Genomic DNA, 24371 nt, shown 5'->3' on the forward strand with positions numbered 1-24371 from the left:
ATCAAGATTCGAGGGACTCAATTTGCTCTGATTGACTTGCAACTTTACATGAAGATTCTTTGGGATGTTGGTGACCCTATGGAACCATCTTGAGCCATTGATTCAGTGATTTTCCTTTGAAAGAACCAAACCCTAGTTCAGAACTTTATATAGGAGAATTTGTATAGGAGCTTTGCATATGGATTTGAAACTTGAATAGGAGAAATAGTGTGGGCAAATTTTGGGGTATGACAATAATGCAATGAATGGAATGACACTAATGTATGTGGTACCATACATGGGATACACCCATCCAACTGATCTTTTCCATCACCGAGATATAGTTTAACCAGCACAAATTCCACACAATGGGAATTATGCCCACCATTTTGATCCATTTCATCACTGGGATCCATCACCAAAAAATGTATGCGAATGAATGCAACATATAACATGCTTACAACATCACCAATCCGATGTATCACATCGTCTCATTATCATCACCAATTCATCACCAATAAGCATGTATATATTCTTAGCATTCATACAAACTTATCACACGCATACATGAAAGACATCACCCAATAAATAATATAAACACAAATATAAAACTCGGACTTTATGTCCATACCACCTATTCAGCATATAGGCCATTAACTCGGCTTCACAATGCTCAAAACGGCACATAAATCGGATACTCGGATCAAAAGTTATGGGATTTTAAAGATAAAACATTTTTTAGAAAATATGCAGCAGAACCCGGTTCGTCCCTACGTGAGAACCGGTTCTTGGTTGCTTCCCAAAACACGCCTCTGATTTTTACTATGGGGAACCGGGTTGTCCCTACCTGGGAACCGGTTCCCAGCAACCCAGAATCCACACGCCTCTGTTTTTATAAGCGGGAACCGGTTCGTCCCACATGGGAACCGGTTCCTACGTACCTGCACAGCCAAATTCACCATTTTGACAGCATTTACCCTATCCCATTTCCCCAATTTCAGGTACATACGAACATAGCACACAAATACCATCAATTTTCACACCATCACATATTTCAGACAAGTTTTATACAAGTATTAACAGCATATATCATGAGTATTATCAAAATCATGTTAATCCATATGAGTTCATCAAAACCTAACAAAATTCCCAAACCCGACACGTACGATTGAACTAAACAACAATCCTAATCAATCCTACTACTTACAATCGCATAAGGATTACTAACCCGAAGAATCCCCCCTTACCTCAGAGTCAAATCTTCGAAGTTCTCCTTCTCCTTGGCTCTTCTCTCTTTCACGTGTTCTTCCTTTCTCAGAGTCTGTCTCCTCTGCTTCTTCCTTCTCTTTTCCCAATTTTCCTTTATTTTATGAAAAATAAAATATTCTCAATAGGCTTGCTTAGTTAACACCCCCCCTTCTGCTAACTAACACACAAAGCCCAAAGCCATATTTCATCATTTCTTCCAAATAATTCCCACAAATTATTAATTCTAATAATTTAATTAATAAAAATAATTAAATTAATAAACAAGAATTAACGGGGTGTTACAACTCTCCCCCACTAAAAGAGTTTTCATCCTCGAAAACATACCTCAAACGAAGAGTTCGGTATAAGAGTATTTCATCTGACTTTCCAGCTCCCACGTAACATTTCCACCTGCAGCTCCTCCCCAAGCCACTCGCACTAAAGCTATTTCTTTACCACGTAGTTGCTTTATCTTCCGATCTTCAATCCTCATAGGCAACACCTCAACTATCATATTATCTCTCATTTGCACATCATCTACTTGGATTACATGAGACGGATCCGCGATATATTTCCTCAATTGAGATACATGGAATACGTCATGTAGGTTTGCAAGTGTTGTTGGCAAAGCAATACGATAAGCCACCTCTCTTACTCTTTCCGTAATCTAAAACGGACCAATGAAACGCGGCGTCAACTTCTTTGACTTTAGTGCTCGACCAACACCCGTCGTAGGAGTTACTCTCAGAAACACATGATCTCCCTCTTGAAATTCAAGTGTTCTCCGCCTCTTATCATGATAGCTCTTCTGACGACTTTGAGAAGCCTTCATCTTCTCCTGAATCATCTTAATCTTTTTCGTCGTCTCATGAACAATTTCTGGTCCAATCACTGCACTTTCACCAGATTCACACCAACACAGTGGTGTCCTACACCTCCTACCATACAAAGCTTCAAATGGAGCCATACCAATACTCGAATGGTAGCTATTGTTGTAAGTAAATTCAATCAACGGCAAATAACTATCCCATGCACCACCTTTTTCCAATACACAAGCACGCAATAGATCTTCCAATGATTGAATCGTCCTTTCAGTCTGACCATCAGTCAGCGGATGATAAGCAGAACTCAACCTTAGTTTAGTACCTAAGGCCTTCTGTAACCCTTCCAAAATCTGGATGTAAATCTTGGATCTCTATCTGATACGATACTCGAAGGAATACCATGCAAACTTACTATTTTCTCAATGTACAAATGTGCCAACCTTTCCATAGAATAATCCATTCTCATCGGTATGAAGTGAGCAGACTTCGTCAGTCTATCCACAATAACCCAAATGGCTTCATAGTTCTTAGCTGTTCTTGGCAATCCAGATACAAAGTCCATGGATATGCTATCCCACTTCCATTCAGGAATAAATAAAGGCTGCATAGTCCCATACGGCTTCTGATGTTCGATCTTTGACTTCTGACAAGTCAAACAAGAATAAACAAATTCAGCTATTTCCTTTTTCATTCCAGGCCACCAGAATAACTTCTTCAAATCATGGTACATCTTAGTAGCACCAGGGTGAATACTCAATCCACTACGATGTCCTTCTTCCAAGATACTCTTCTTCAGTTCAGTAACGTCAGGAACACAAACACGGTCGCCAAATCTCATTATGCCATTCTCATCAATTCTGAATTCACCTCCTTTTCCTTGGTTAATCAAAGTCAATTTGTCAACTATTCCCACATCCTGTTTTTGCCTTTCTCTGATCTCATCAAGAATTTCACTTGTCAGCTTTAGCATACCTAGTTTGATGCTATTCGAAGTACCTTCACATACCAAACTTAAATCCCGAAATTGCTCAATCAAATCTAGTTCTCGGACCATCAACATAGACATATGCAAGGACTTCCTGCTCGAAGCGTCAACAACGACATTCGCCTTACCCGGATGATAATTCAACTCAAAATCATAATCTTTAAGGAACTCTAACCACCTCCTCTGTCTCATATTAAGCTCCTTCTGGTCGAATAGGTACTTCAGGCTCTTATGATCACTAAACACCTCGAACCGTGAACCATAAAGGTAATGTCTCCATAATTTCAACACAAACACCACTGCTGCCAACTCTAAGTCATGAGTCGGGTAATTCTTCTCATGCACTTTAAGTTGTCTCGACGCATAAGCGACTACCTGTTGGTTCTGCATTAGTACACCTCCAAGTCCCATCAATGAAGCGTCACAATACACAACAAAAGATTCTGCCAGATTCGGCAAAATTAAAATAGGAGCACTAGTCAGCCTCTTCTTTAATTCTTGGAATCCTTCTTCGCATTTCGAGTCCCAAACGAACGCTTGACCCTTCCTAGTCAACTTCGTCAATGGTAGAGCTAACTTTGAAAATCCTTCTATGAACTTCCGATAGTAACCTGCAAGACCCAGAAAGCTACGAATTTCAGTAACGGACTTCGGAGCTTCCCACTGAGACACAGCTTCTACCTTTGCTGGATCTACTGCAATACCGTTCTTGGAAATTACATGGCCAAGAAAACTCACTTCATTTAACCAGAAATCACATTTCGACAGTTTGGCATAAAGCTTCTTCTCTTTCAACACTCCCAGTACAATTCTGAGATGCTCTGCATGTTCTTCTTCACCTTTGGAATATATCAGAATGTCGTCAATGAATACCACGACGAACTTATCAAGATAAGGATGAAAAATCCTATTCATGTATTCCATGAAAACACCAGGTGCGTTAGTAACTCCAAACGGCATCACGGTGTATTCATAATGACCATACCTCGTTCTGAACGCAGTCTTCTGAATATCGTCCGTCTTCACACGAATCTGATGATACCCAGACCTCAAATCAATTTTACTGAATATACTAGCTCCGACCAACTGATCCATCAAATCATCAATCCTCGGCAATGGATACCGATTCTTGATAGTAACTTTATTCAGTTGTCTGTAGTCTACACACAACCTCATAGATCCTTCCTTCTTCTTTACCAATAACACCGGTGCACCCCACGGTGATACACTTGGACGAATGAATTCTTTCTCCAACAATTCTTCTAATTGACTCTTCAATTCAGTCAATTCAGATGCCAACATTCTATAAGGTGCCATCGATACAGGACTGGTTCCAAGAACTAACCCAATGGCAAACTCTACTTCCCTTTCAGGTGGTAACTCTCTAACATCTTCTAGAAAAACTTCTGGAAATTCACATACTACTGGCAATTCATTACCCACTACTCTTCCTTTCATTTCCATCGACGCAATTAGCATAAACACGGCTGCCCCGTCTTGAATTGCTTCACCCACTTGTCTTGCAGTCATCGCTAACTCCTCGACACTAACCTCTTCAGGAAAGATGACCGTCTTCGTAAAACAATTGATATGAACTCGGTTAAATTGCAACCAGTTCATCCCCAGAATAATGTCAAGTTGTTCAAGTGGAAGGCACACTAAGTCCATTCCAAACTTCCTACCAAATATATCAATAGGACAGTTCAAACATGCAGATGAAGTGGTCACTGAGCCCGACGCAGGAGTGTCAATAACCATACTTCCATTAATCTTTGATATCTCTAAATTTAGCCTCTTAGCACAATCCAATGAAATAAACGAGTGAGTCGCACCAGTATCAATAATCGCAATTAAAGGTATGTTATGTATGAAACACGTACCTTTAATCAGTCTATCCTCTGGAGTGGTTTCTGATCCAGACAAAGCAAAGACTTTCCCTCCAGACTGGTTCTTCTTCGGCTTGGTGCACTGTGTACTGATATGACCCTCTTCGCCACAGTTATAGCAATTCACAGTTCTCATTCTACAGTCAGGAGCAACATGTCCTACTCTGCCACATTTAAAGCATTTCTTCTCTTCTTTCTTGCACTCATTCCTCTTATGTCCTGTTTCACCACAGTTGAAGCACCTAAAGGGAGCACCAGAATCTCCCCCACTAGGCCTTTTACGATCACCAGCTCTTGGGTTTCCTCTACCATATGGTTTACCTCTGTCCATAGGCTTCTTATCCTTCTTATCAACTAACTCGCGAGAGTGAGATGATTTCAGCTTGATACTATCTTCCTCAAAAATCCTGCTACAGTCCACTAAATCAGCAAATCGGCGAATCCTTTGATACCTGATGCCCTGTTTGATCTCATCACGAAGACCATTCTCAAACTTGATACACTTAGAGAATTCCCCAGCTGCATCGTTGGTGTAGTGTGTGTAGTACTTAGCCAATTCCACAAATTTGGAAGCATATTCAGGCACTGTCATACTACCCTGTGTCAGTTCCAAGAACTCAATTTCCTTCCTTCCCTGAACATCTTCAGGAAAGTACTTCCTCAGAAATTCTCTCTTGAATATGGCCCAAGTAATCGCAATCCCATCTGAATCCAATTCAGTCTTAGTAGTAACCCACCAGTCATCAGCTTCTTCTGATAGCATGTGAGTACCGTACCTCACCTTCAAATTTTCCGCACAATCGATTACTCGGAAGATCCTCTCGATCTCCTTCAACCATTTTTGAGCACCATCAAGGTCATGGGTGCCTTTGAACAGTGGAGGGTTGTCCCTCTAAAAGCTGTTCAACTGCCTGTCAGCACCAATCATAGTCTCATTAGTATTTCCTCCCAGTACACCAGCGATCATGCCCAGAGCCTCTGCAATAGCGTCATCGTTCCTCCCACCTCTTCCAGCCATTGTTCTGCTAAATCACAAAACAATCTCATCATAATAAAAGTATCGACAGTGTTTACCTTACACTAGTCGCATACAAGGGAATACTGACACTAAGACTCTGACTCTAACGACCGATTATGCTCTGATACCACTATTGTAACACCCTTCTAAACCCCCGCGGAAATATAATATAATCAGAGTAATTAAACAGCAAGGATGCTACAATTATTAAAATAAATAAAAATACTTAGTCAATTGTCATGCTTTATTAGAATTTAACCAATGTCAAAACATGTGTTTAGCACAGCGGAACTTAATTTAACAATATTAGAAAACATGTCCAAACAAATAATCAATACACAATCCATAATCAAAATGGCAACAATGTATATCAAGTAATGCTAAGACTATCGATCCTAGTGTTACAATCAGAGCATGACTCGACACGAACTACGGGCTAGCCTACAAGCTATCTTCACCCAATCAAGATGCCGCTACATCCTTAATCTGAAATCATCAAAGTAAGGGTGAGTTTCATTCGAATTAATAACCATTATACAATCATAAGCAATAAAATCTCATAGCAATTATCATCCACTCAAGCGTACATATAATCGGCATTTATTACAACAAGCAAGCATCAGTACATAAGCATCTTCTAACACACCACACAATCATTCAGTTAAATCAGAATATAATGCAATGAATGGACTGACACTAATGCATGTGGTACCATACATGGGATACACCCATCCAACTGATCTTTTTCATCACCGAGATACAGTTTAATCAGCACAAATTCCACACAATGGGGATTATGCCCACCATTTTGATCCATTTCATCACCGGGATCCATCACCAAAAATGTATGCGAATGAATGCAACATATAACATGCTTACAACATCACCAATCCGATGTATCACATCGTCTCATTATCATCACCAATTCATCACCAATCCGATGTATCACATCGTCTCATTATCATCACCAATTCATCACCAATAAGCATGTATATATTCTTAGCATTCATACAAACTTATCACACGCATACATGAAAGACATCACCCAATAAATAATATAATCACGAATATAAAACTCGGACTTTATGTCCATACCACCTATTCAGCATATAGGCCATTAACTCGGCTTCACAATGCTCAAAACGGCACATAAATCGGATACTCGGATCAAAAGTTATGGGATTTTAAAGATAAAACATTTTTTAGAAAATATGCAGCAGAACCCGGTTCGTCCCTACGCGGGAACCGGTTCCTGGCTGCTTCCCAAAACACGCCTCTGATTTTTGCTATGGGGAACCGGGTTGTCCCTACCTGGGAACCGGTTCCCAGCAACCCAGAATCCACACGCTTCTATTTTTATAAGGGGGAACCGGTTCGTCCCACATGGGAACCGGTTCCTACGTACCTGCACAGCCAAATTCACCATTTTGAAAGCATTTACCCTATCCCATTTCCCCAATTTCAGGTACATACGAACATAGCACACAAATACCATCAATTTTCACACCATCACATATTTCAGACAAGTTTTATACAAGTATTAACAGCATATATCATGAGTATTATCAAAATCATGTTAATCCATATGAGTTCATCAAAACCTAACAAAATTCCTAAACCCGACACGTAGGATTGAATTAAACAACAATCCTAATCAATCCTACTACTTATAATCGCATAAGGATTACTAACCCGAAGAATCCCCCCTTACCTCAGAGTCGAATCTTCGAAGTTCTCCTTCTCCTTGGCTCTTCTCTCTTTCACGTGTTCTTCCTTTCTCTGAGTCTGTCTCCTCTGCTTCTGCCTTCTCTTTTCCCAATTTTCCTTTATTTTATGAAAAATAAAATATTCTCAATAGGCTTGCTTAGTTAACACCCCCCTTCTGCTAACTAACACACAAATCCCAAAGCCATATTTCATCATTTCTTCCAAATAATTCCCACAAATTATTAATTCTAATAATTTAATTAATAAAAATAATTAAATTAATAAACAAGAATTAACAGGGTGTTACACAACCAAGAAACAAGAGTAGCAATAGTCTAGTGGACCCAAAAGCACCAAAGACCCAAAGATTAAATAAATGCCCAAAAAGTCAAACAAACTGCCCATAGCACGCAAGTAGTGATTTTTTTGGAGGGAAAAAATATGAATGGAGAATGCGGGGTTCTTCAAAACGAAGTTAGGATGAAGAACATGGAGTTCCAATGGGTCGAAAATCTCCACGAAGTAGTTACTTTTCGGCATTATAAATAAAGAACTTTGTACATATAGTTTTAGGGGTTCACAACTTACAAACGCCTACACGCTAACACTCAGAGTATCCAAGCGAAGAGCGAAATGAGTCAAGTAAGGGCTATGTATGTTAGAATCACCTACTTTTCTGCAATTTTAATGTTATGTCATTTACATTCGAACTTTCTCATTTTCTTTACTTGCTTGTTGTGTAAACTTTGCACAATCACTCACAAAAACTTCAATTACGACCCTGAGTGTTCGACGCCGTGTCGAATGCTCCTTTTGGAAACAACAATATTCAAAATTATTATCAAACACTTTGGAAACAAAAGCACTGTCCTAAAATTTTCTGGTCGATCTCGCAAGTAATCTTTAAAAAGAGACTAGCGTAGTTTACCAAATCCAAAGGTAAACAAAAACACAAAGACTTAAAGATAGTCTGAGCAGTTAACTTATTAATGCTTTTGATGTACTCATCATAATGCCTCTAACTCTATGATGTTTCTTAAAAGTTTTCTTCTGAGCTGGTGTGAAAGTTTTCCTATTAGTTACCATTTAAACACCATTTACTTCAATGTCAATGACATCTTCAATGATATCCTACAACTCCTCATCAAGACCAATGATATATGTGTACATCTTACTTTTCCATCATTCAAATTTAGTGGAGTCACCACTGATTGTAGCTGGTCTAGCTGAGTAATGACCCTTCTCAAGAGCACTGTAGTCATAGGGTATATTCATATTACTTGGCTCAAGACCAGCCATTTATTATATTTTTCTCTTCAAGATCTTTTTCTGTACCGTTGTTAAGTGTCTAGCACAAGCCGTGCTTTGATTCCAACGGAAGATGAGAAAAATACACAAGAGGGCGTGGGTTAAATTATGTAGAGATAATTATTTCAACTTCTGTGAAAACTAACTTTAGAATCTGAACTAGTTCAGAATATGATCTTAGAGAAGTTAGCAGCGGAATATAAAGGTTCAGAAGCAAGGCAGAAAATAAAGGATGACGCACAAAGTTGTCATGGTTCCTCCCACAAACTGGGAATAGTCTAGTCCGCTTATAATACAAGAGATTTTTACTATAGTCAAACAGATTACAAATTGCTCAAGAAAATTGGAAAGATACTTTAACTGCTCAATCACACTAGAAAGACACTTATGCTCAAGCACACAGACAAGATGCTTCAACTGCTCAAGCAAACTAGCAAGCGACTTCTTAGACTCTAAACAAACAACTTAGAAGAATAGATAACAAATGCACTTGATATACAATCATAGGTGCAAAAGTATTACAACACATACATACAAAGACTCTTAACACTTAAGACTTTTAAGATATACAAAGATAAAAATTCTTAAGGACTTGTGTAAAGAAACAACTTTGTTCACGTTAGCTCGATGTTATTGTGTAATGTATTGATATATTCCTTCAAATATTCATCTCCTTTTATAGGGGTAAAAAAGAGACGTTGGATGATTATTTGCTCAAGTGGTCTTTGCTAAGAAGTTTTTCTAAAAGATACGTTGGAAGTTGTTACAACCTTTTTGTAACAGCTTCATCAAAAACACCTTTCTCATACTAGGTATCTACTAAGTTGTTGGAGCCGACAAAAGGAGATAAGTCAACTCTCTTTAGCCTTGCACTTTAAAGACCTAATTGACTTTCTTCATAATCTGGATTTGACATAGTAGATTTTCTTCAGAGTCCGAGTTCCTTAGTCTTTGGTCTTCAGAGTCTGAGTCATCAGATTCAGAGACTTCAGAATCTGAGTCTTTAGTTTCTCTTCATATACTCTTTCAGGGTCAAAACCAAGTTATATTTTAGCTTATGATCCTGCATACTTGAACATATGTTAGTATACCCTATTGTTCTTTTATTACTGTGTTATTATCAAAACTTTAAGGGATATGAACAATTTTATTCCAACATGCTCATATATCACCTCAGCGTGGCATCTCTGAAGGTGTTAGAGAAGAGCTTACACTTCAAGGAGATCTCTATTTGGGTGTTAATGGAGGTGACATACTCTTGGGGATTGCTCATTCCATCTAAGTTTGAGAGCGAATGAGTCACCTTATGCCGATATAGCCCAATTGAGCGACCTATCGCCCTATTGTTCGACAACTTATTTCCATTTCGAACAAACTGTCACCATGTAATGGAGACTCGTCCAGAATTAAAACAATTGACTCATATCGTATATCGAGAGACCTTTCTTCCTTAGCCTCCATAAAGTTATCCTTATGAACTTTTATTTTTGAGATAAAAAGACTTACAAAAATCTAACACATTTTAACAATATATTTATTTTATTTAAAAAACAATTAAAAAAAAAAGTTAAAACCCTAAAATAACAAAACCTCTCGGGTGAAAAAAAAAGAAGCAAAAACCGAGCGGCTCCATATGCAGCGCCTGCTACATTGACCAAAGCTTCCGAAAAACGCAGCCGGACCCGCTCGTCCGCCGCCACAAACAGTGAGAAACTCCGTCCATGTTTCCCCCTTTCCAGTAATTTTTGTTTAGATTCTATTCCAGCTCGATTTGCGGCCGCCGTAGCCGCCTTTGCAACTAGTGATTGAATCGCGTCGCAGCTCAATAGAGCTCCCCTCCGCCCCGTGATTCTGCTATTACTTGATAGCATAGTATTCTCCACAGTGGACTCAGATCCGTTGCGGATCTGTTTTCGATAGGTTTATCTTGTTTATCACTCTACATTTTGCAATTGTGATGTGATTTGACTATTTATTGTAGGGTTGGGTGCATTTCAATTTGATTCATAATGGCAAATGGTCCAGCACCTTTTTCTGAGATTGGCAGAAGAGCAAGAGGTAATCCTGCATTTGAATTCAGTTTTATTTTCATATGTTTTTCAGATGAACATACACCCTAGGTTACTGTTATTTACTATGAAGCTCTGACACCGGAAACACCACATGACATCCACACTGACACGTAGTAATAACTTGAAAAAATGAATAAATTAAACTCTCACGCAGAGTCACAGACACACATTTTTTTCAGAGGTGTTAGTGATTAAGAGATCATTTATACACACCTTAGCAATGTTTTGTTGCTCTTTCATGATTCTAATAGGTTCCGTCACTAGAATATTCAATAGCTCGTTGGTATATGTATCATTACAATTAGAATGGTAAAATATCATCCACTGCAGTTTTTCCCCAACAGCCACGGCTAATTTTTGAAGATTGGTGGCGCCACTGTCACTTAAATTGGCAGATTTTTGGCTTTTTGCCAATGTCCGCTAGTCACATTCGATAACACTGGTTATAATTTCATTACTTACCTATTCACCCTTTTAGTTATGTAAGATATGTCACTTAACCCAAATATTTTGAACAAGTTCGATAAAATTTATCAACCTACTTGATTGCAGACTTTCTGAATGTATCGCCTTAACTGTGTATTAGTTACACCGGGCCTCTTAGGGCATGGTCTGATGTATGAATATGATAACTATGTAAGCTAGCTAACACATTGTCTATAAAGTTAGTTTTCTCCTTTTGGGTTAACCTTCTGATCATTAGAACTCATCTATGGTCAAACTTCTAGATTTTTGGGTGTTGGGTTCTTTATATTTCCTATTAAGTCACATCTAAGTTTTCTAAAATATATTGATTGTACTAAGTTGGGAATCTTCTGGTATGTTTCCAGATCTCTTGTACAAGGATTATAACTTCGACCACAAGTTTACCCTGTCGGTACCAAGTTCCAGTGGATTGGTAATTCTTATCCCAGTCTTTTAATTACTATAATTAATTAAATTTTTTTTCTTATCAGTAGAGAGTTCAGTTTGTCATGGTAGTCGATGCGTAAATATTAAATCCTTTTTGTTTGAATATGCCATAGTTCTAATCACGCGCACAATCATACATACTGATCATATAATTGAAATGTTATTGTGTGCATGCAATATTAATATTATTCTTCTTGTGTATATTATAATGATAATTTTTTTAATTAAATCCACTTGTCTATATTTTCTCTCTTTAAACTTTCAACTGAAAAATAAACAACAGATGAATAATGAATATATTTTATATAATATACATAATTGATGATTTAGTTAAGTGTGCTAGATTTTATTCATTGAAATATGAATGTTTTATTCTGTTTTTATTGTAGTAATCAAGTATAATTGGTTGCAGCTTCAATTTAACTTTGAGACACCATATAGAAATATGTATATTTACAAGAAATCACTGTTTATCACATATGCTAAACATTAGAAAACATCATGTATTGTAAATCTCTAAGTAGTAAATTATTTGTGTTGAGTATCAAAACCTATCCCCTCCCACCATATAGAATTGTACCGTCATTGGTTATTTATATATTGCTATGGAGCTGGGTGCTAAAGATGATGCATATTTTTGGCAATTGGCAACTTGTATGAATGTTAATATTGTATGAAAATGTATTGTAAAGCAGAGAGCAATTTTTATTCTGTCCTTGTAACTGATGTAGTTCAAATTCATTTTTCTATTTGGCAGGGCCTTACAGCTACAGGGTTTAAGAGGGATCAGTATTTTGTTGGGGACATAAATTCGCTTTACAAGAGTGGAAATGTTACAGTGGATGTGAAAGTTGATACATACTCTAATGTAAGAAGTAGAGTTTTTTTCTCTATAACATATTATTCCTTTTATATATTATAATATATGTACTATTGCTTCTCTTAATCTTTTGATTAGTGATTTATGCAAATGTTCAAACTTTATAAAAATATAACTGGTTCAGTTATTTATGGTGATTTGAACTGAATCCACTAGTTAGCAACTTAGTATTATACTTCATTTTAGTCTTTACCATCTCTTAATCATAATGATGTTTATGTGATTTACCTTTTCAGGTATCTACAAAAGTAACTTTGAACGATGTTTTCCATAGTAAAAAAGTAGCTTTGAGCTTCAACATACCTGATCACAAATCAGGAAAGGTGAGCATAATCCTAACTTTCCCAATGTTTGTTAATGTTAGTTAATGCATGCTTCATAAGACTGAATATAAGGATACAGTGTTTTATATTTCTCGGAAAAATACTTTCAGTGTTACAAAACCTTTAATTCTCTATCTTTGATGATTTCATTAATGTCATTATTCTCCTAGAATCTAATGCATTGCATACTAGCAATGATGATAGAACTTTTCAAATAAGCTCTTTAGTTATAGGAGGGACTGCATTCCTTAAGTTATACTGAAATTCGTTGCTGGCATATTATTGGTGATTGTTTATTAACTTGGCTGCAATAGGTTTACTAGCATATGATTTGAAATTGCAAGTTGATAAGCTAATATACCACATTATTTAGTTAAACTTAAAAGATGATTTTTGTGTGTGTGAATAGATGTGGATGACTGATTGTCTCTGTGGTTAAAGTTGATAAAATGATTTTACTTGGGTAGTAGCTTAGTGAAACAATCATTCCAGACATGGTGTCAATTTTTAACCCTTCCTAAACCCATAATGTTGTTGAGTTTCAGCTTTCTTCCAAAGGATTCTTTTCATATGCTTAGCAAGATGTCTGTGATGTATTTACTTAAGCATTCTTACGACGCATCTGACTGTGGAATATTATATCAGTTGGATGTGCAGTATCTTCATCCTCATGCAGCTATTGATTCCAGTATTGGCCTGAACCCAGCCCCTCAATTGGAGCTTTCAGCTGCAATTGGAAGCAAAGATGTATCTATGGGTGCTGAAGTTGGATTCAATACAACTTCTGCTTCATTCTCAAAATATAATGCTGGGATTACCTTCAATAAACCTGATTTCTCTGCAACACTTATGCTGTAAGTGTTGTTGGTACCGAATTTTCCTGGTTCTATATCAGAATTCATATCATAACATGTTGATATATTTCAATGTTTCAGTAACATGTTTTTACTGTTTTCAACTAGAATCTGAGAAGTCCTATCAGAAATGCTAGAAACGGTTGTGAACCTTATAGGCATGCCCAGAACTACCATACCATTACATTTTCTGAAAACACGATTTGATATTCGTTACTTTTTTAACCAAATGTTTTAATGACAAGGAATGAATAAAAACCGCCTTTCGTCCAAATCTTGTCTTTCTCTCTGACTTTCAATCTATTTAGAAAATAAAATGAAACTCCAGTTACCTATTTTACTTGATTTAATTTAAATCTTTGCCCAAAATAATTATTGAATATGTTATTGTCCTATTGTTGATAGTAGTGAACAGATTAAACATGCTTGAAGTTATCATTGAACTCTGAAACCTAAAAGTTCTGAATTGCTACTTATGAGTTGAGCCGAACTAATTGCAGTGCAATTTAATTTTGATGGTATTAGTAGGCTTTATTTCTGGAATTTTAAATTGGTAAAAGCTAGTAGCTACAGTTTATCTGTTTTGATAGAGAATCTTTCATATAACAATACCATCAACTCACTGTTTTTGCAGGGCTGATAAAGGAGAGACTCTGAAGGCGTCATACATTCATTATGTGGACCGCCCAGATGGATTAACAGTTGCTGCCGAACTTGCTCACAGGTTGTCCTCCTCTGACAACAGATTTACCATTGGGGCTTCACAGTCGATAGATCCAAAAACAGTTTTGAAGACTCGATTCAGTGATGACGGCAAAGCTGCCTTCCAGTGCCAACGAGCGTGGAGGCCAAATTCACTCATAACTCTGTCTGCTGAGTATGACTCCACAAAGATCTTTGGTTCACCTGCCAAATTTGGTCTTGCTCTCGCTCTCAAGCCTTGAACCGGTTTGCCAATTGAATCTTATTCAACAAATTTTTAACTTCAAAATTCCATCATTTTACACTGTTGCCATTATTACCCCTGGTGGGGTGTTTTAAGCCCTATCATATATCATAAGGTAAACCAAAGGAATCAGTATCATTTGTGCATTTTTCTAAAGCAGCAAGGGGGGAAAGAGACACAGCTTTGAAAACTTACATAATGACTATAATTTTGTAGCCGATTTTTTGTAGTGCCATTCAATATCTGGCATATGATTTTGGTGCCAAGTGCTATTCATTTCGATTTGGATGTGTGATGTCTAATTTCTTTGAGTAACATCTCATATGACCTAACTGTGGCTTATCATTCTATTCACCAACACTTCATCGACAGAATAATACGCATCTCCAGCAGTTGAATGGTTGCAATTTAGATGCTTTATACTAAGAATGTAGTATGAATAAGAATAAATGAGGTGTTGAAGATGGATTCATATGGTGTTTGTGAATAAATTCAATGTTATGTATTACTTACTTTTTTTAGCTTACATTTAAGATATTGATGTTTAGTAAAGGGCCCGTTTGATTATCATATTTGATGCAATTCAACTTGTGTTCATAAAAGTAAAAAACTTGTGCTATGAAGTTTGTACGGTTATGCCAAACCTGCATTCACTACATCATCCTACAATTAAATTCAACAATTATGCAAGATCTAGCCTTATAAAGTCTGCTGTTTGTGGCACACATTGTAGGGAAAATTACATTATGCAATTATGGTGATCATCAATTTACCTATACTTAATAAAGGTAGTTTATAAAAATATTTTTCTATTTAATTTTTCATACATTTTGCTGTTTGTGGCACACATTGTAGGGAATATTCCATTATGCAATTATGGTGATCATGAATTTACCTATACTTAATAAAGGTAATTTATAAAAATATTTTTCTATTTTATTTGTTCATACATTTATTTTAAGAGTATGAGAGTTCTGTTATTTAGTACGAAACAATTTGAAGAAAAAATACAAGAATGCACACGTGTTACTATTTTAGAGGAGAATTTTAAATTTTATTTTTTTTAACAGGATCATGGAATAATGGTGATAATGAATGGTTAGAAATTGGATTGGAATACAATGAGAGTGTAAAACAACTTTACACCGTCATCCAATTAGAACGAAATATTTTGACACATTAGTATCGAATTAAATATAAAATTAAATAAATTATAATTAAATTATTTTAATAACTACAGTATTTCATAATTCTCTCTTCCCATTTGTCAAAATATTTCATTATAATTGGATAAGAGTGTATTTCAATCAATCTCATTTTAATCTAATCTATGTAAAATTATCAAATTAGTACTTGATAATAACCGCCCACAAATTCAAGTTAAAACTATACTCAATGTAACATCTTCACTTTTCTAAAGAAAAGGGGCTGTTCTACACCATTGCATTGCATTCATCATCCAGTACGTGACCATCATTGCATTAATATACTGTTAAAGGTGTCACACAAATTTCACCAATAAATAGATGGAGGTAGGTATACTTACACGAGATAACAAAGTCTTTTAATTAAAGTTGACCATGAATGCTACTATTACTTTTAGACAAAATTAAATATTTTTTTGACACCCAAAATTAAATATGTTAATAATTAATAATTGTGTATTTTTATGTCCTTTTATAATTATATTGTTAAATTTATTAAATATTTTAATTTTAATCAAATAATTTTACAACTTTAAAATATTAGTCATCACATCAGGTCAACATTATAAATTATTTTTTTGAACGAATTAGAAAAGTGTATACATTTTCCTTCCACAAAAAGTGTGATATATGGCCATTTTACATTAACTAAAAAATCATAAAAATAAATTAAAATATTAACTATTATAGAGTATACTTGAAAAAAGTATTTAACTTGTTTTGAATGATACATTTGGTGTTTTGTTTTATGAACAGTTTCGTCAACAATGAGTGACAAATTGTCTAGGAGAGACCTGCTAGTGTCTCCTTCGTAGATGGGTAATTCCGTCAAGAATGAGTGACAAATTGTCTAAGAAAGATCTGCTAGTGTCTCCTTCGTAGATTGTGGGGGAGATGAAAGTCTCTTTGGGCGAGGATCAGTAGGTGGCGTGTGGATGCTATTTTGTGTGGCTGCTACCTCCACCATAGAATCATGTGGTGGGAAAGGGTTTGCCATGACGAGGAGAATGAGACTTCCTTGGTAGTTTTTGAACTCTTGATGGTTGTGACCAATATTGATGAGAGCGATAACATGTTAGCTCTAACGTGGACCCGTTGCAAGAACCCGATTTGTGTTGCATTGTTAGTTGAAATTTTTGCAATCTCAGTTGAAATCTTTTTATGGTTCTCTTCTATACAGACATAATTCACATTTTGTTGTTGCAACAAATTAAAAATGTTCAACAAAAATTCTTCCGCATTTATTGTACTAAACCAGACTTAGGGATGTTGGAAAAAAAATATTGAAGGAGGAACCAAAACATGAATTGGAGGAATCAAAACGTAAGATGGAGAAAGATAAGCCTGCGATGAAGGAACTAAAGATTAAAGTGGGGGAAGGACAGGTTTTTTGAAGTGATGATTGAGGATTTGTTATAGAAGCGTATGGCTCTCATCGTAGAGACAATCTTTGTCGACATGAGAAATAATTGATATATCATTGTTTTGAAGGATTTGAACTGATGAGCAATACTCCGACACTTAAGTTAGTATGAGATTAAGATGAAACTTTGCAAATGTGAATTTTGTCATACTATAGGCACGACTTTAGATTGTCTGAAAGAAGCAGAAACGACCATTTGTTGATGATCCAACGACTCAAAATGAGAAATATCCCTATAAGATTAGTAGATGACATTTGATAAAAGCCTACACGTGCAACACTGCAAAAAACATCTTGAAGATGTTTGGTCCGAGTGGATTGATAGGCTTATATTATTGATTTAGTAAAATCTCGAGTTGGGTAGGATCGTTAAAGACTGGGATCGAATTCAAGACCTTTGATTAAAATGGAAAAACTCTTCCCATCTTATCCCAATGCTCTTAGGTAAACAAAAATATCATTTAAAATATATCAATTTTACTACAAGGAGAGTTCTATTAAAAAAATTTAAAAGAGAATTTCTTTGGTCCCTTCCCAAATATAAGCAAAATTTATAGAAAATCACAGCGACAACGAAGCTTATTTAATGATATTGAGGTGAAATTTTAGGCTCTGTTTGATAAAATTAGCGGTTGACGATAAAGTAACCGATATCTTATGTCTTATGACTGATGACTGATGACTGATAAATTATATATTATAGCTAATGGTTGATGACTGATAATGAATAAGCTAATTGAAGTGTTTAGTAAAATTAACGGTTCAACTAAATTATAAATATAAAATGACATAAAAAGTATTTGATACATAATTATTTTATTTTAAATTAAAATAATTATAAAGGATAAAAGTTGAATTTTGCTAAATTAATAAGGGTAAAAGTGAAAGATAATATGATAAACTATAAATTATAAGTTAAAATGCTATCTAAAATAGTATCTGAAAAATAAAGTATAAACTCATTATAAAAACCGTTATTAAACCGATTTAAATTATCATATAAGTAATACTGATTTAGAATAAAATCAAACATAACCTTATTTATATATACCTTTTTGGATTAAATGGTTCATATTGAATATGATCATTTCCGGTATATGTACTAGTACACCTTAATTTAAATTAAATAAGATTATAAATGAATTTTAGTTGTTAATACTTAATGTATCTAAAAAAATAATACAGTACTATATTTTTTCTTAATAAAAAGATTAAAAAGTACACTAAAAACAAAGCAGTTGTTGTAAGAAAATAGATAATTCACATTGGCCAAAACAGTTTTTAGTTTAACAAGCTAAATTAAGCTGAGAGGAAAAGCAATATAGTGAGAGAAGCTCATCAAAGTTCGTTCCGTCGCAAAGAGTGAAAAATGTCACACAGCGACACAATCCCCCTCCACGCATCCTCCCAATCTGACATCGACGAGATCGAGAATCTCATCTATGCATCTCCGGCCACCGTCCTTCCGGCGAGACCTCCAAGTCCACCGCGCGCTTCAATTCCCGTTTCATCCTCTTCTCCTTTCATCAACTCCAATCTCCCCAATCCCGCCCCTCCCAAATCCTCTTACCAACCTCAAATTCCAAAACCTCCGTCTTCTTCTTCGTCTTCCTTCTCTCCTCCTCCTCCGCCTCCTCCTTCCACTCGTCCTGATATCGCTAACTCTGGATTCGGACCGGCTCCGAATACGCTGACTGAACCGGTTTGGGATACGATCAAGAGAGATCTGTCGAGGATTGTTAGTAATTTGAAGCTTGTTGTGTTTCCTAACCCTAATCGGGAAGATCCGGGTAAGGCGCTGCGTGATTGGGATCTGTGGGGACCGTTCTTTTTCATTGTGTTCCTTGGGCTTATTCTTTCTTGGTCTGCATCTGTCAAAAAGGTATTTCACTCTTTCTTTCTTGATCTGTTTTATTCAATTTAGATCTTGAATATCAGTGATTGTTAATGTGCGTTAGTATCACTTTTAGAATGGATCTTGTTTTTTTTTCATTATCCCGTGTTAGAAGAGAATTCCTTGTTTGTTTATGGATGGAAATAGAAAATGAGGAGAGATTATGTAAATTTGGTTGCTGGTTTCTGATGGTAATTGGTTTCTTTACGAAGTTTCTGCATTACTAGGGAATTGGATGGTGGTTTTTTTTATCAATCTCATAATATAGTAAATCGTTCCGTTCTGATTCAATATTTTCGTGTGGACTATTTTAGTTGGTGAGATATGAGATGAAATAATTGCTGTCCTGTTTGGATTTGACTTGAATCAAGATACATTTTTATATGGACATTGTGGATCATATGTATTTTGTGTCCGTTAGTTTGGTCCCCAGCAGCAGGAAGAGCTGATATATAGAACTGTGTCTGTTCAAGAGATTTCCCTAATTGTAACCCGTTAATAGTCTTTATATTATTTAATTATACTCATTTTTATCCCAACTCAATTTAAATTGAATTTCTTGCTTCATTTGGTGGTTTAGTATGTGGTTTTTCACATATTTTATATTCATTAACTTATTATGTATTCATTCACCTTCTTTCTCTGTGTGAATTTGAACCAGAGGGATTTGAACATACCGTTTTTTAAAATTAAAAAGTAAATAATCGGTTAGCCTGCTTGCTGATCCTAGCTTTTCTATTAGGGCAATAGAGGTTGTTATTCCAAGTTTCTGCTTGCTGATGCAGTGGCAGTAGTAAGGAAAGATAATTTTAGGGTTTTAAAATTAATAATACTGAAGAGCCTGTATGTGTGCCAAATATGACCTATTTTTTAATAGAAAAATATGAATAGCATTAACAAGTCAGTTTTACTCCTATGTTCATGGAAATTCGTAAATCTTTCATTATGTAAGCTATGCACCTCCATTACTTTCTTTTTTAATTGTATGCATCATGTTTATTTTGCTAATATATAATTGACTTATTTCAACCGCTCTCTCCATTTCACATAGTGGATCTTTGGTGTTCCTCAATATACTATCAAATTGATAACACCACTGTTATCAGAATCGCGATCAGAATCGTAAAATCCATGGATTTTGCGATTTTGCTCACCCTAAACGATCTGAATCGTGAGTAGAATCCCAATCTAGAGCAAAATCCCAATAAAATCGCACAAAATCGCAGAATCGCAGCAAAATCCGCGATTATATATGGATTCCACCGATTTTGGGCTTTTTTTTTGGGTAATTTTAGAATGGGTAAAGGCGACCCGTTTAATAATTGTTCTGTTCTGGGCTAATAATTGTTTCTAATATGGACTTTGGCTAACTAGTTATTTTATATATATATATATATATATATATATATATATATATATATATATATATATATATATATATATATATATATATAGTTATAGTTATAGTTATATAGTTATATAGTTATATAGTATTATGAGTTGAATCCATCGATTTTGGTTGCGATTTTCGATTATGCGATCTTGATTTCCCCTTTTGATTCAACAAAACGATTTGAGTAGAATCCGCCGATTTTGGTTGCGATTTACGATTTTTCGATCTTACTATACTCTTTCGATTCAAAGTAAACTCTCGATTCTGACAACCTTGGATAACACTGAGTTTTTTTATAATACTAAACAAAATCATAAGCATTCTCAACAATATCACTCTCAAATAAGGTTGAAGATTTCTATCTCCTCTCTCTCTTTCCCTCCCCCGAAATCCTTCCCCCTCCCTCCCTTCTAAACTTCCAAGTAGAGCCTAAAGCTATCAATAACACATTGTCTGTGATGGGTGTAAGTATGAGTCAGTGATGACTGTAAGTATGAAGTATCAAACTATTAATAGACTTGCTATTTTCAAAGTCTGTGTAACTATCTTAGGGTATTATGAGTTCAGTATGGTGAAGCACTCGCGATGCTGGTGTATCAATTGCATAGTCTATCTATCAGCAGAATATTTTTCTTCTTCTTGAGTCAGCTTGTATATAGACTTATTTTCCCTTTAGCCTTTCTGCTGGGCCCATGCAAAGTTCACTATCAGTTGCCAAAGTGCATCCAACTGTTTTAGGGTATGCCGAAGCACTGCAAGATGCTGGCGGTATCAAGTACATAATTGTACCTACCAATAGAATCGTTTTCTTCTCCATGAGTCAGCTTGTATATGGACTTATTTTTCCTTTACCCTTTCTGCTGGGACCATGCAAATGTAACTATCTACTGGGAAATTTATAGGTTTGTTGAGTGGGATGATATATTCATTGGTTCGTAGAGCCAATAGAGTAAATCATTTTACCAAGTTTCACTCCTGTATTGCTCTTGTATTAATATTTTACAGAACATACACTACTTTGAAACTTTATTTTTGCGGAGGGATTTAACTTGTAAGTTTGCACCTTGTTGTTCTTTTATACTATGTTCTGCTCATTTTTGTAGCTCTGAACTATTTATTTCTGCCTTGTTTGCAAACCTGTCAAATGAATTTGTTAGTTGTAGACATATTCCTTCTAACGTTTTCTTTTTGTTCTATCAGTCTGAGGTGTTTGCTGTTGCATTTGCTTTACTTGCTGCTGGTGCTGTAATTTTGACACTGAATGTTCTGCTTCTGGTAATATAGCCTTTTTCATCTTTTCATTTCACGGGCATCAACTTTAATGTTTTTTCAATGTCCTTTGTTGTTGAAGTGTAGTAAAAGAAGGCTTAACTGTAGAATGACATAGTGTATTTGTCTTCATCTCTTCTACATTTCAGGGTGGGCACATTATATTCTTCCAGAGTCTTAGTCTGCTGGGTTATTGCTTATTCCCTCTTGATGTTGGCGCATTAATTTGTATGTTGAAGAACAATGTTATATTGAAAATTGTAGTGGTATGTGTGACTTTAGCGTGGAGCTCTTGGGCTGCATATCCTTTCATGAGTTCTGCAGTGAATCCCAGGAGAAAAGCTCTTGCTCTATACCCAGTTTTTCTCATGTATGTATCTGTTGGTTTTCTCATCATTGCTATTGACTAAATGCATCAATGTTTCAGATAACTACTTGGAATTCCCTTCTAAATAGGAATTTTTGTTTGATGATCAACCCTTTTTATTCTTTGTTGCTCTTCTTTTGTACTCGCTCCTTTCTTTTATTTTCTTTTGATATTTTTGCTAGATATATTTGGAGACATACGGTTGTATAATATTACATGGAATATATGATGGAATCAAAGTTGCTGCAAGCCATCTCATTTAAAATTTGTTTTCTCTTTCTAATATGTGAATAAGAAATCTGGTTGGATGAAGGAGAGGGACCTTAGCAAGAGAGTTGAACAAAGATATATATATATATATATATATATATATATATATATATATATATATATATATATATATATATATATATATATATATATATATATATATATATTTCGTTACATAGCTGCTAATTAGCTGAATAATATCAGTCACAATAAGAGAGAAACTGAAATTGTTAGAAGAAAAGTTTAGACTGAATAATATCACTCGAAATTATAAATGTAAATCACTTGTCATTTTGTTTCATTCGAAAACACAATACAGTAGAATAAACATCATTTGTCCAATACAGTAGAATAAACATCATTTGTCCAATACAGTAGAATAAACATCATTTGGCATGTTAGAAATGTCCACTTTACCGGCGATACACCATAAAAAAATTTAAGGTCACTGAGTACACCTTCTTGAAGATCTGCAATATACACTGCAGGAACTTCTACCATATGACAACAATCGCAAAATTGTGAAGATCAAGTACCGCTCGTCATCTGTTAAAAAAAGCTTGAGTTCAACAACTATGAGCTGAAAATAGCCGTTGATTTAAGGGTTATGTGGAGAACCTTTTTCCATTTCGAACTGTATGTGATTGTTTCGAGATGATCCATGATATTATAATTTATAAGCAAGTAAAAAAATTAAATATGATGATTATGATGATGATAATTATCAACCCAACTCATATATTTCTCAATTAACTTTTTGCTGTTATTGTTTTATGGGTCATGCTCAGGGACTCTTTAAGCATATTAAGTAAATAAAATATTTTTTACAAAAGTTAAATTTTCAATTTCCAATGTATTGAATATAGTATTTTTATCAATACTTACTATAATTACTTAAAGACTGTCTCAAGGACACTGATTACATTACATTTTCTTTATTTTATTTATTTATTTTAGTTTATAAGTCAAAGATATTACACTGACTGTGTAACTCGTTCAATTAGAATTTATCAATCAACTATATTACATAACTTTTTTAAAAATAACAGTGTTTCGTTGACTTTTATACTGTGAGTGTATATTATTTTTCTCTTTAGTTTTTCACTTGGTTTTGTTTTTAATTGACTAACCTACGTAACCTACGTAATTATGTGGTATTGAAATAGAAGAATTAACCATGTGATTGAGTTAACATATGAGTTCAAAATTGTAATCAAGTATATTTGTTTCTTGCCCATGCAAATCTTGCATCGACATGAAAACCCCTTTGCTAGCAACTCGTTAGTCACATCTAGTCCGACAATAATCATGTACATGTTGGAATCTCGTAACAGAAAATGTTGAGAAAAAAGTATCAATAATTGAGATTAGAACTTAGTAGATTATTAAGAAGCAGACATTAGAGAATTCATTATTTCCCTATATAGATCAGTGGCAGCGACAAAATAGTTGCCCCGTCCTCAAAAAAAAATTCCCCTGTTTACTCATTTCACTTTTGATTCTCATCTTAGATAAGACCAAAAAAGGCCAAATCATTTATATCTTTATGGCCAGCAAATATCCTTATTCAGAGATTTGCATTTGTGTCGTGTATGATTATAGATTTAT

The 24371-nt window shown here is 35.2% G+C and overlaps 2 protein-coding genes across 2 annotated transcripts; both read left to right on the forward strand.

The window, feature by feature from the left end:
- Nucleotides 1-10524: 10524 nt before the first annotated feature.
- On the forward strand, nucleotides 10525-15463 carry LOC131628368 (mitochondrial outer membrane protein porin 6). Its single transcript, XM_058899202.1, has 7 exons — nucleotides 10525-10660; nucleotides 10937-11013; nucleotides 11858-11925; nucleotides 12697-12807; nucleotides 13056-13142; nucleotides 13788-13996; nucleotides 14631-15463. The coding sequence occupies exons 2-7, from the start codon at nucleotides 10965-10967 to the stop codon at nucleotides 14938-14940; spliced, it is 834 nt and encodes a 277-aa protein (XP_058755185.1). The 5' UTR covers nucleotides 10525-10660; nucleotides 10937-10964; the 3' UTR covers nucleotides 14941-15463.
- A 3365-nt stretch (nucleotides 15464-18828) lies between these two features.
- On the forward strand, nucleotides 18829-22758 carry LOC131628375 (protein YIP4b-like). Its single transcript, XM_058899211.1, has 3 exons — nucleotides 18829-19452; nucleotides 22058-22132; nucleotides 22276-22758. Exons 1-3 carry the CDS (start codon nucleotides 18940-18942, stop codon nucleotides 22534-22536), a joined length of 849 nt encoding a protein of 282 aa, XP_058755194.1. The 5' UTR covers nucleotides 18829-18939; the 3' UTR covers nucleotides 22537-22758.
- Nucleotides 22759-24371: the final 1613 nt, after the last annotated feature.

Source organism: Vicia villosa, linkage group LG1 (assembly GCF_029867415.1).
Source record: "Vicia villosa cultivar HV-30 ecotype Madison, WI linkage group LG1, Vvil1.0, whole genome shotgun sequence".
Taxonomy (NCBI): Eukaryota; Viridiplantae; Streptophyta; class Magnoliopsida; order Fabales; family Fabaceae; genus Vicia; species Vicia villosa.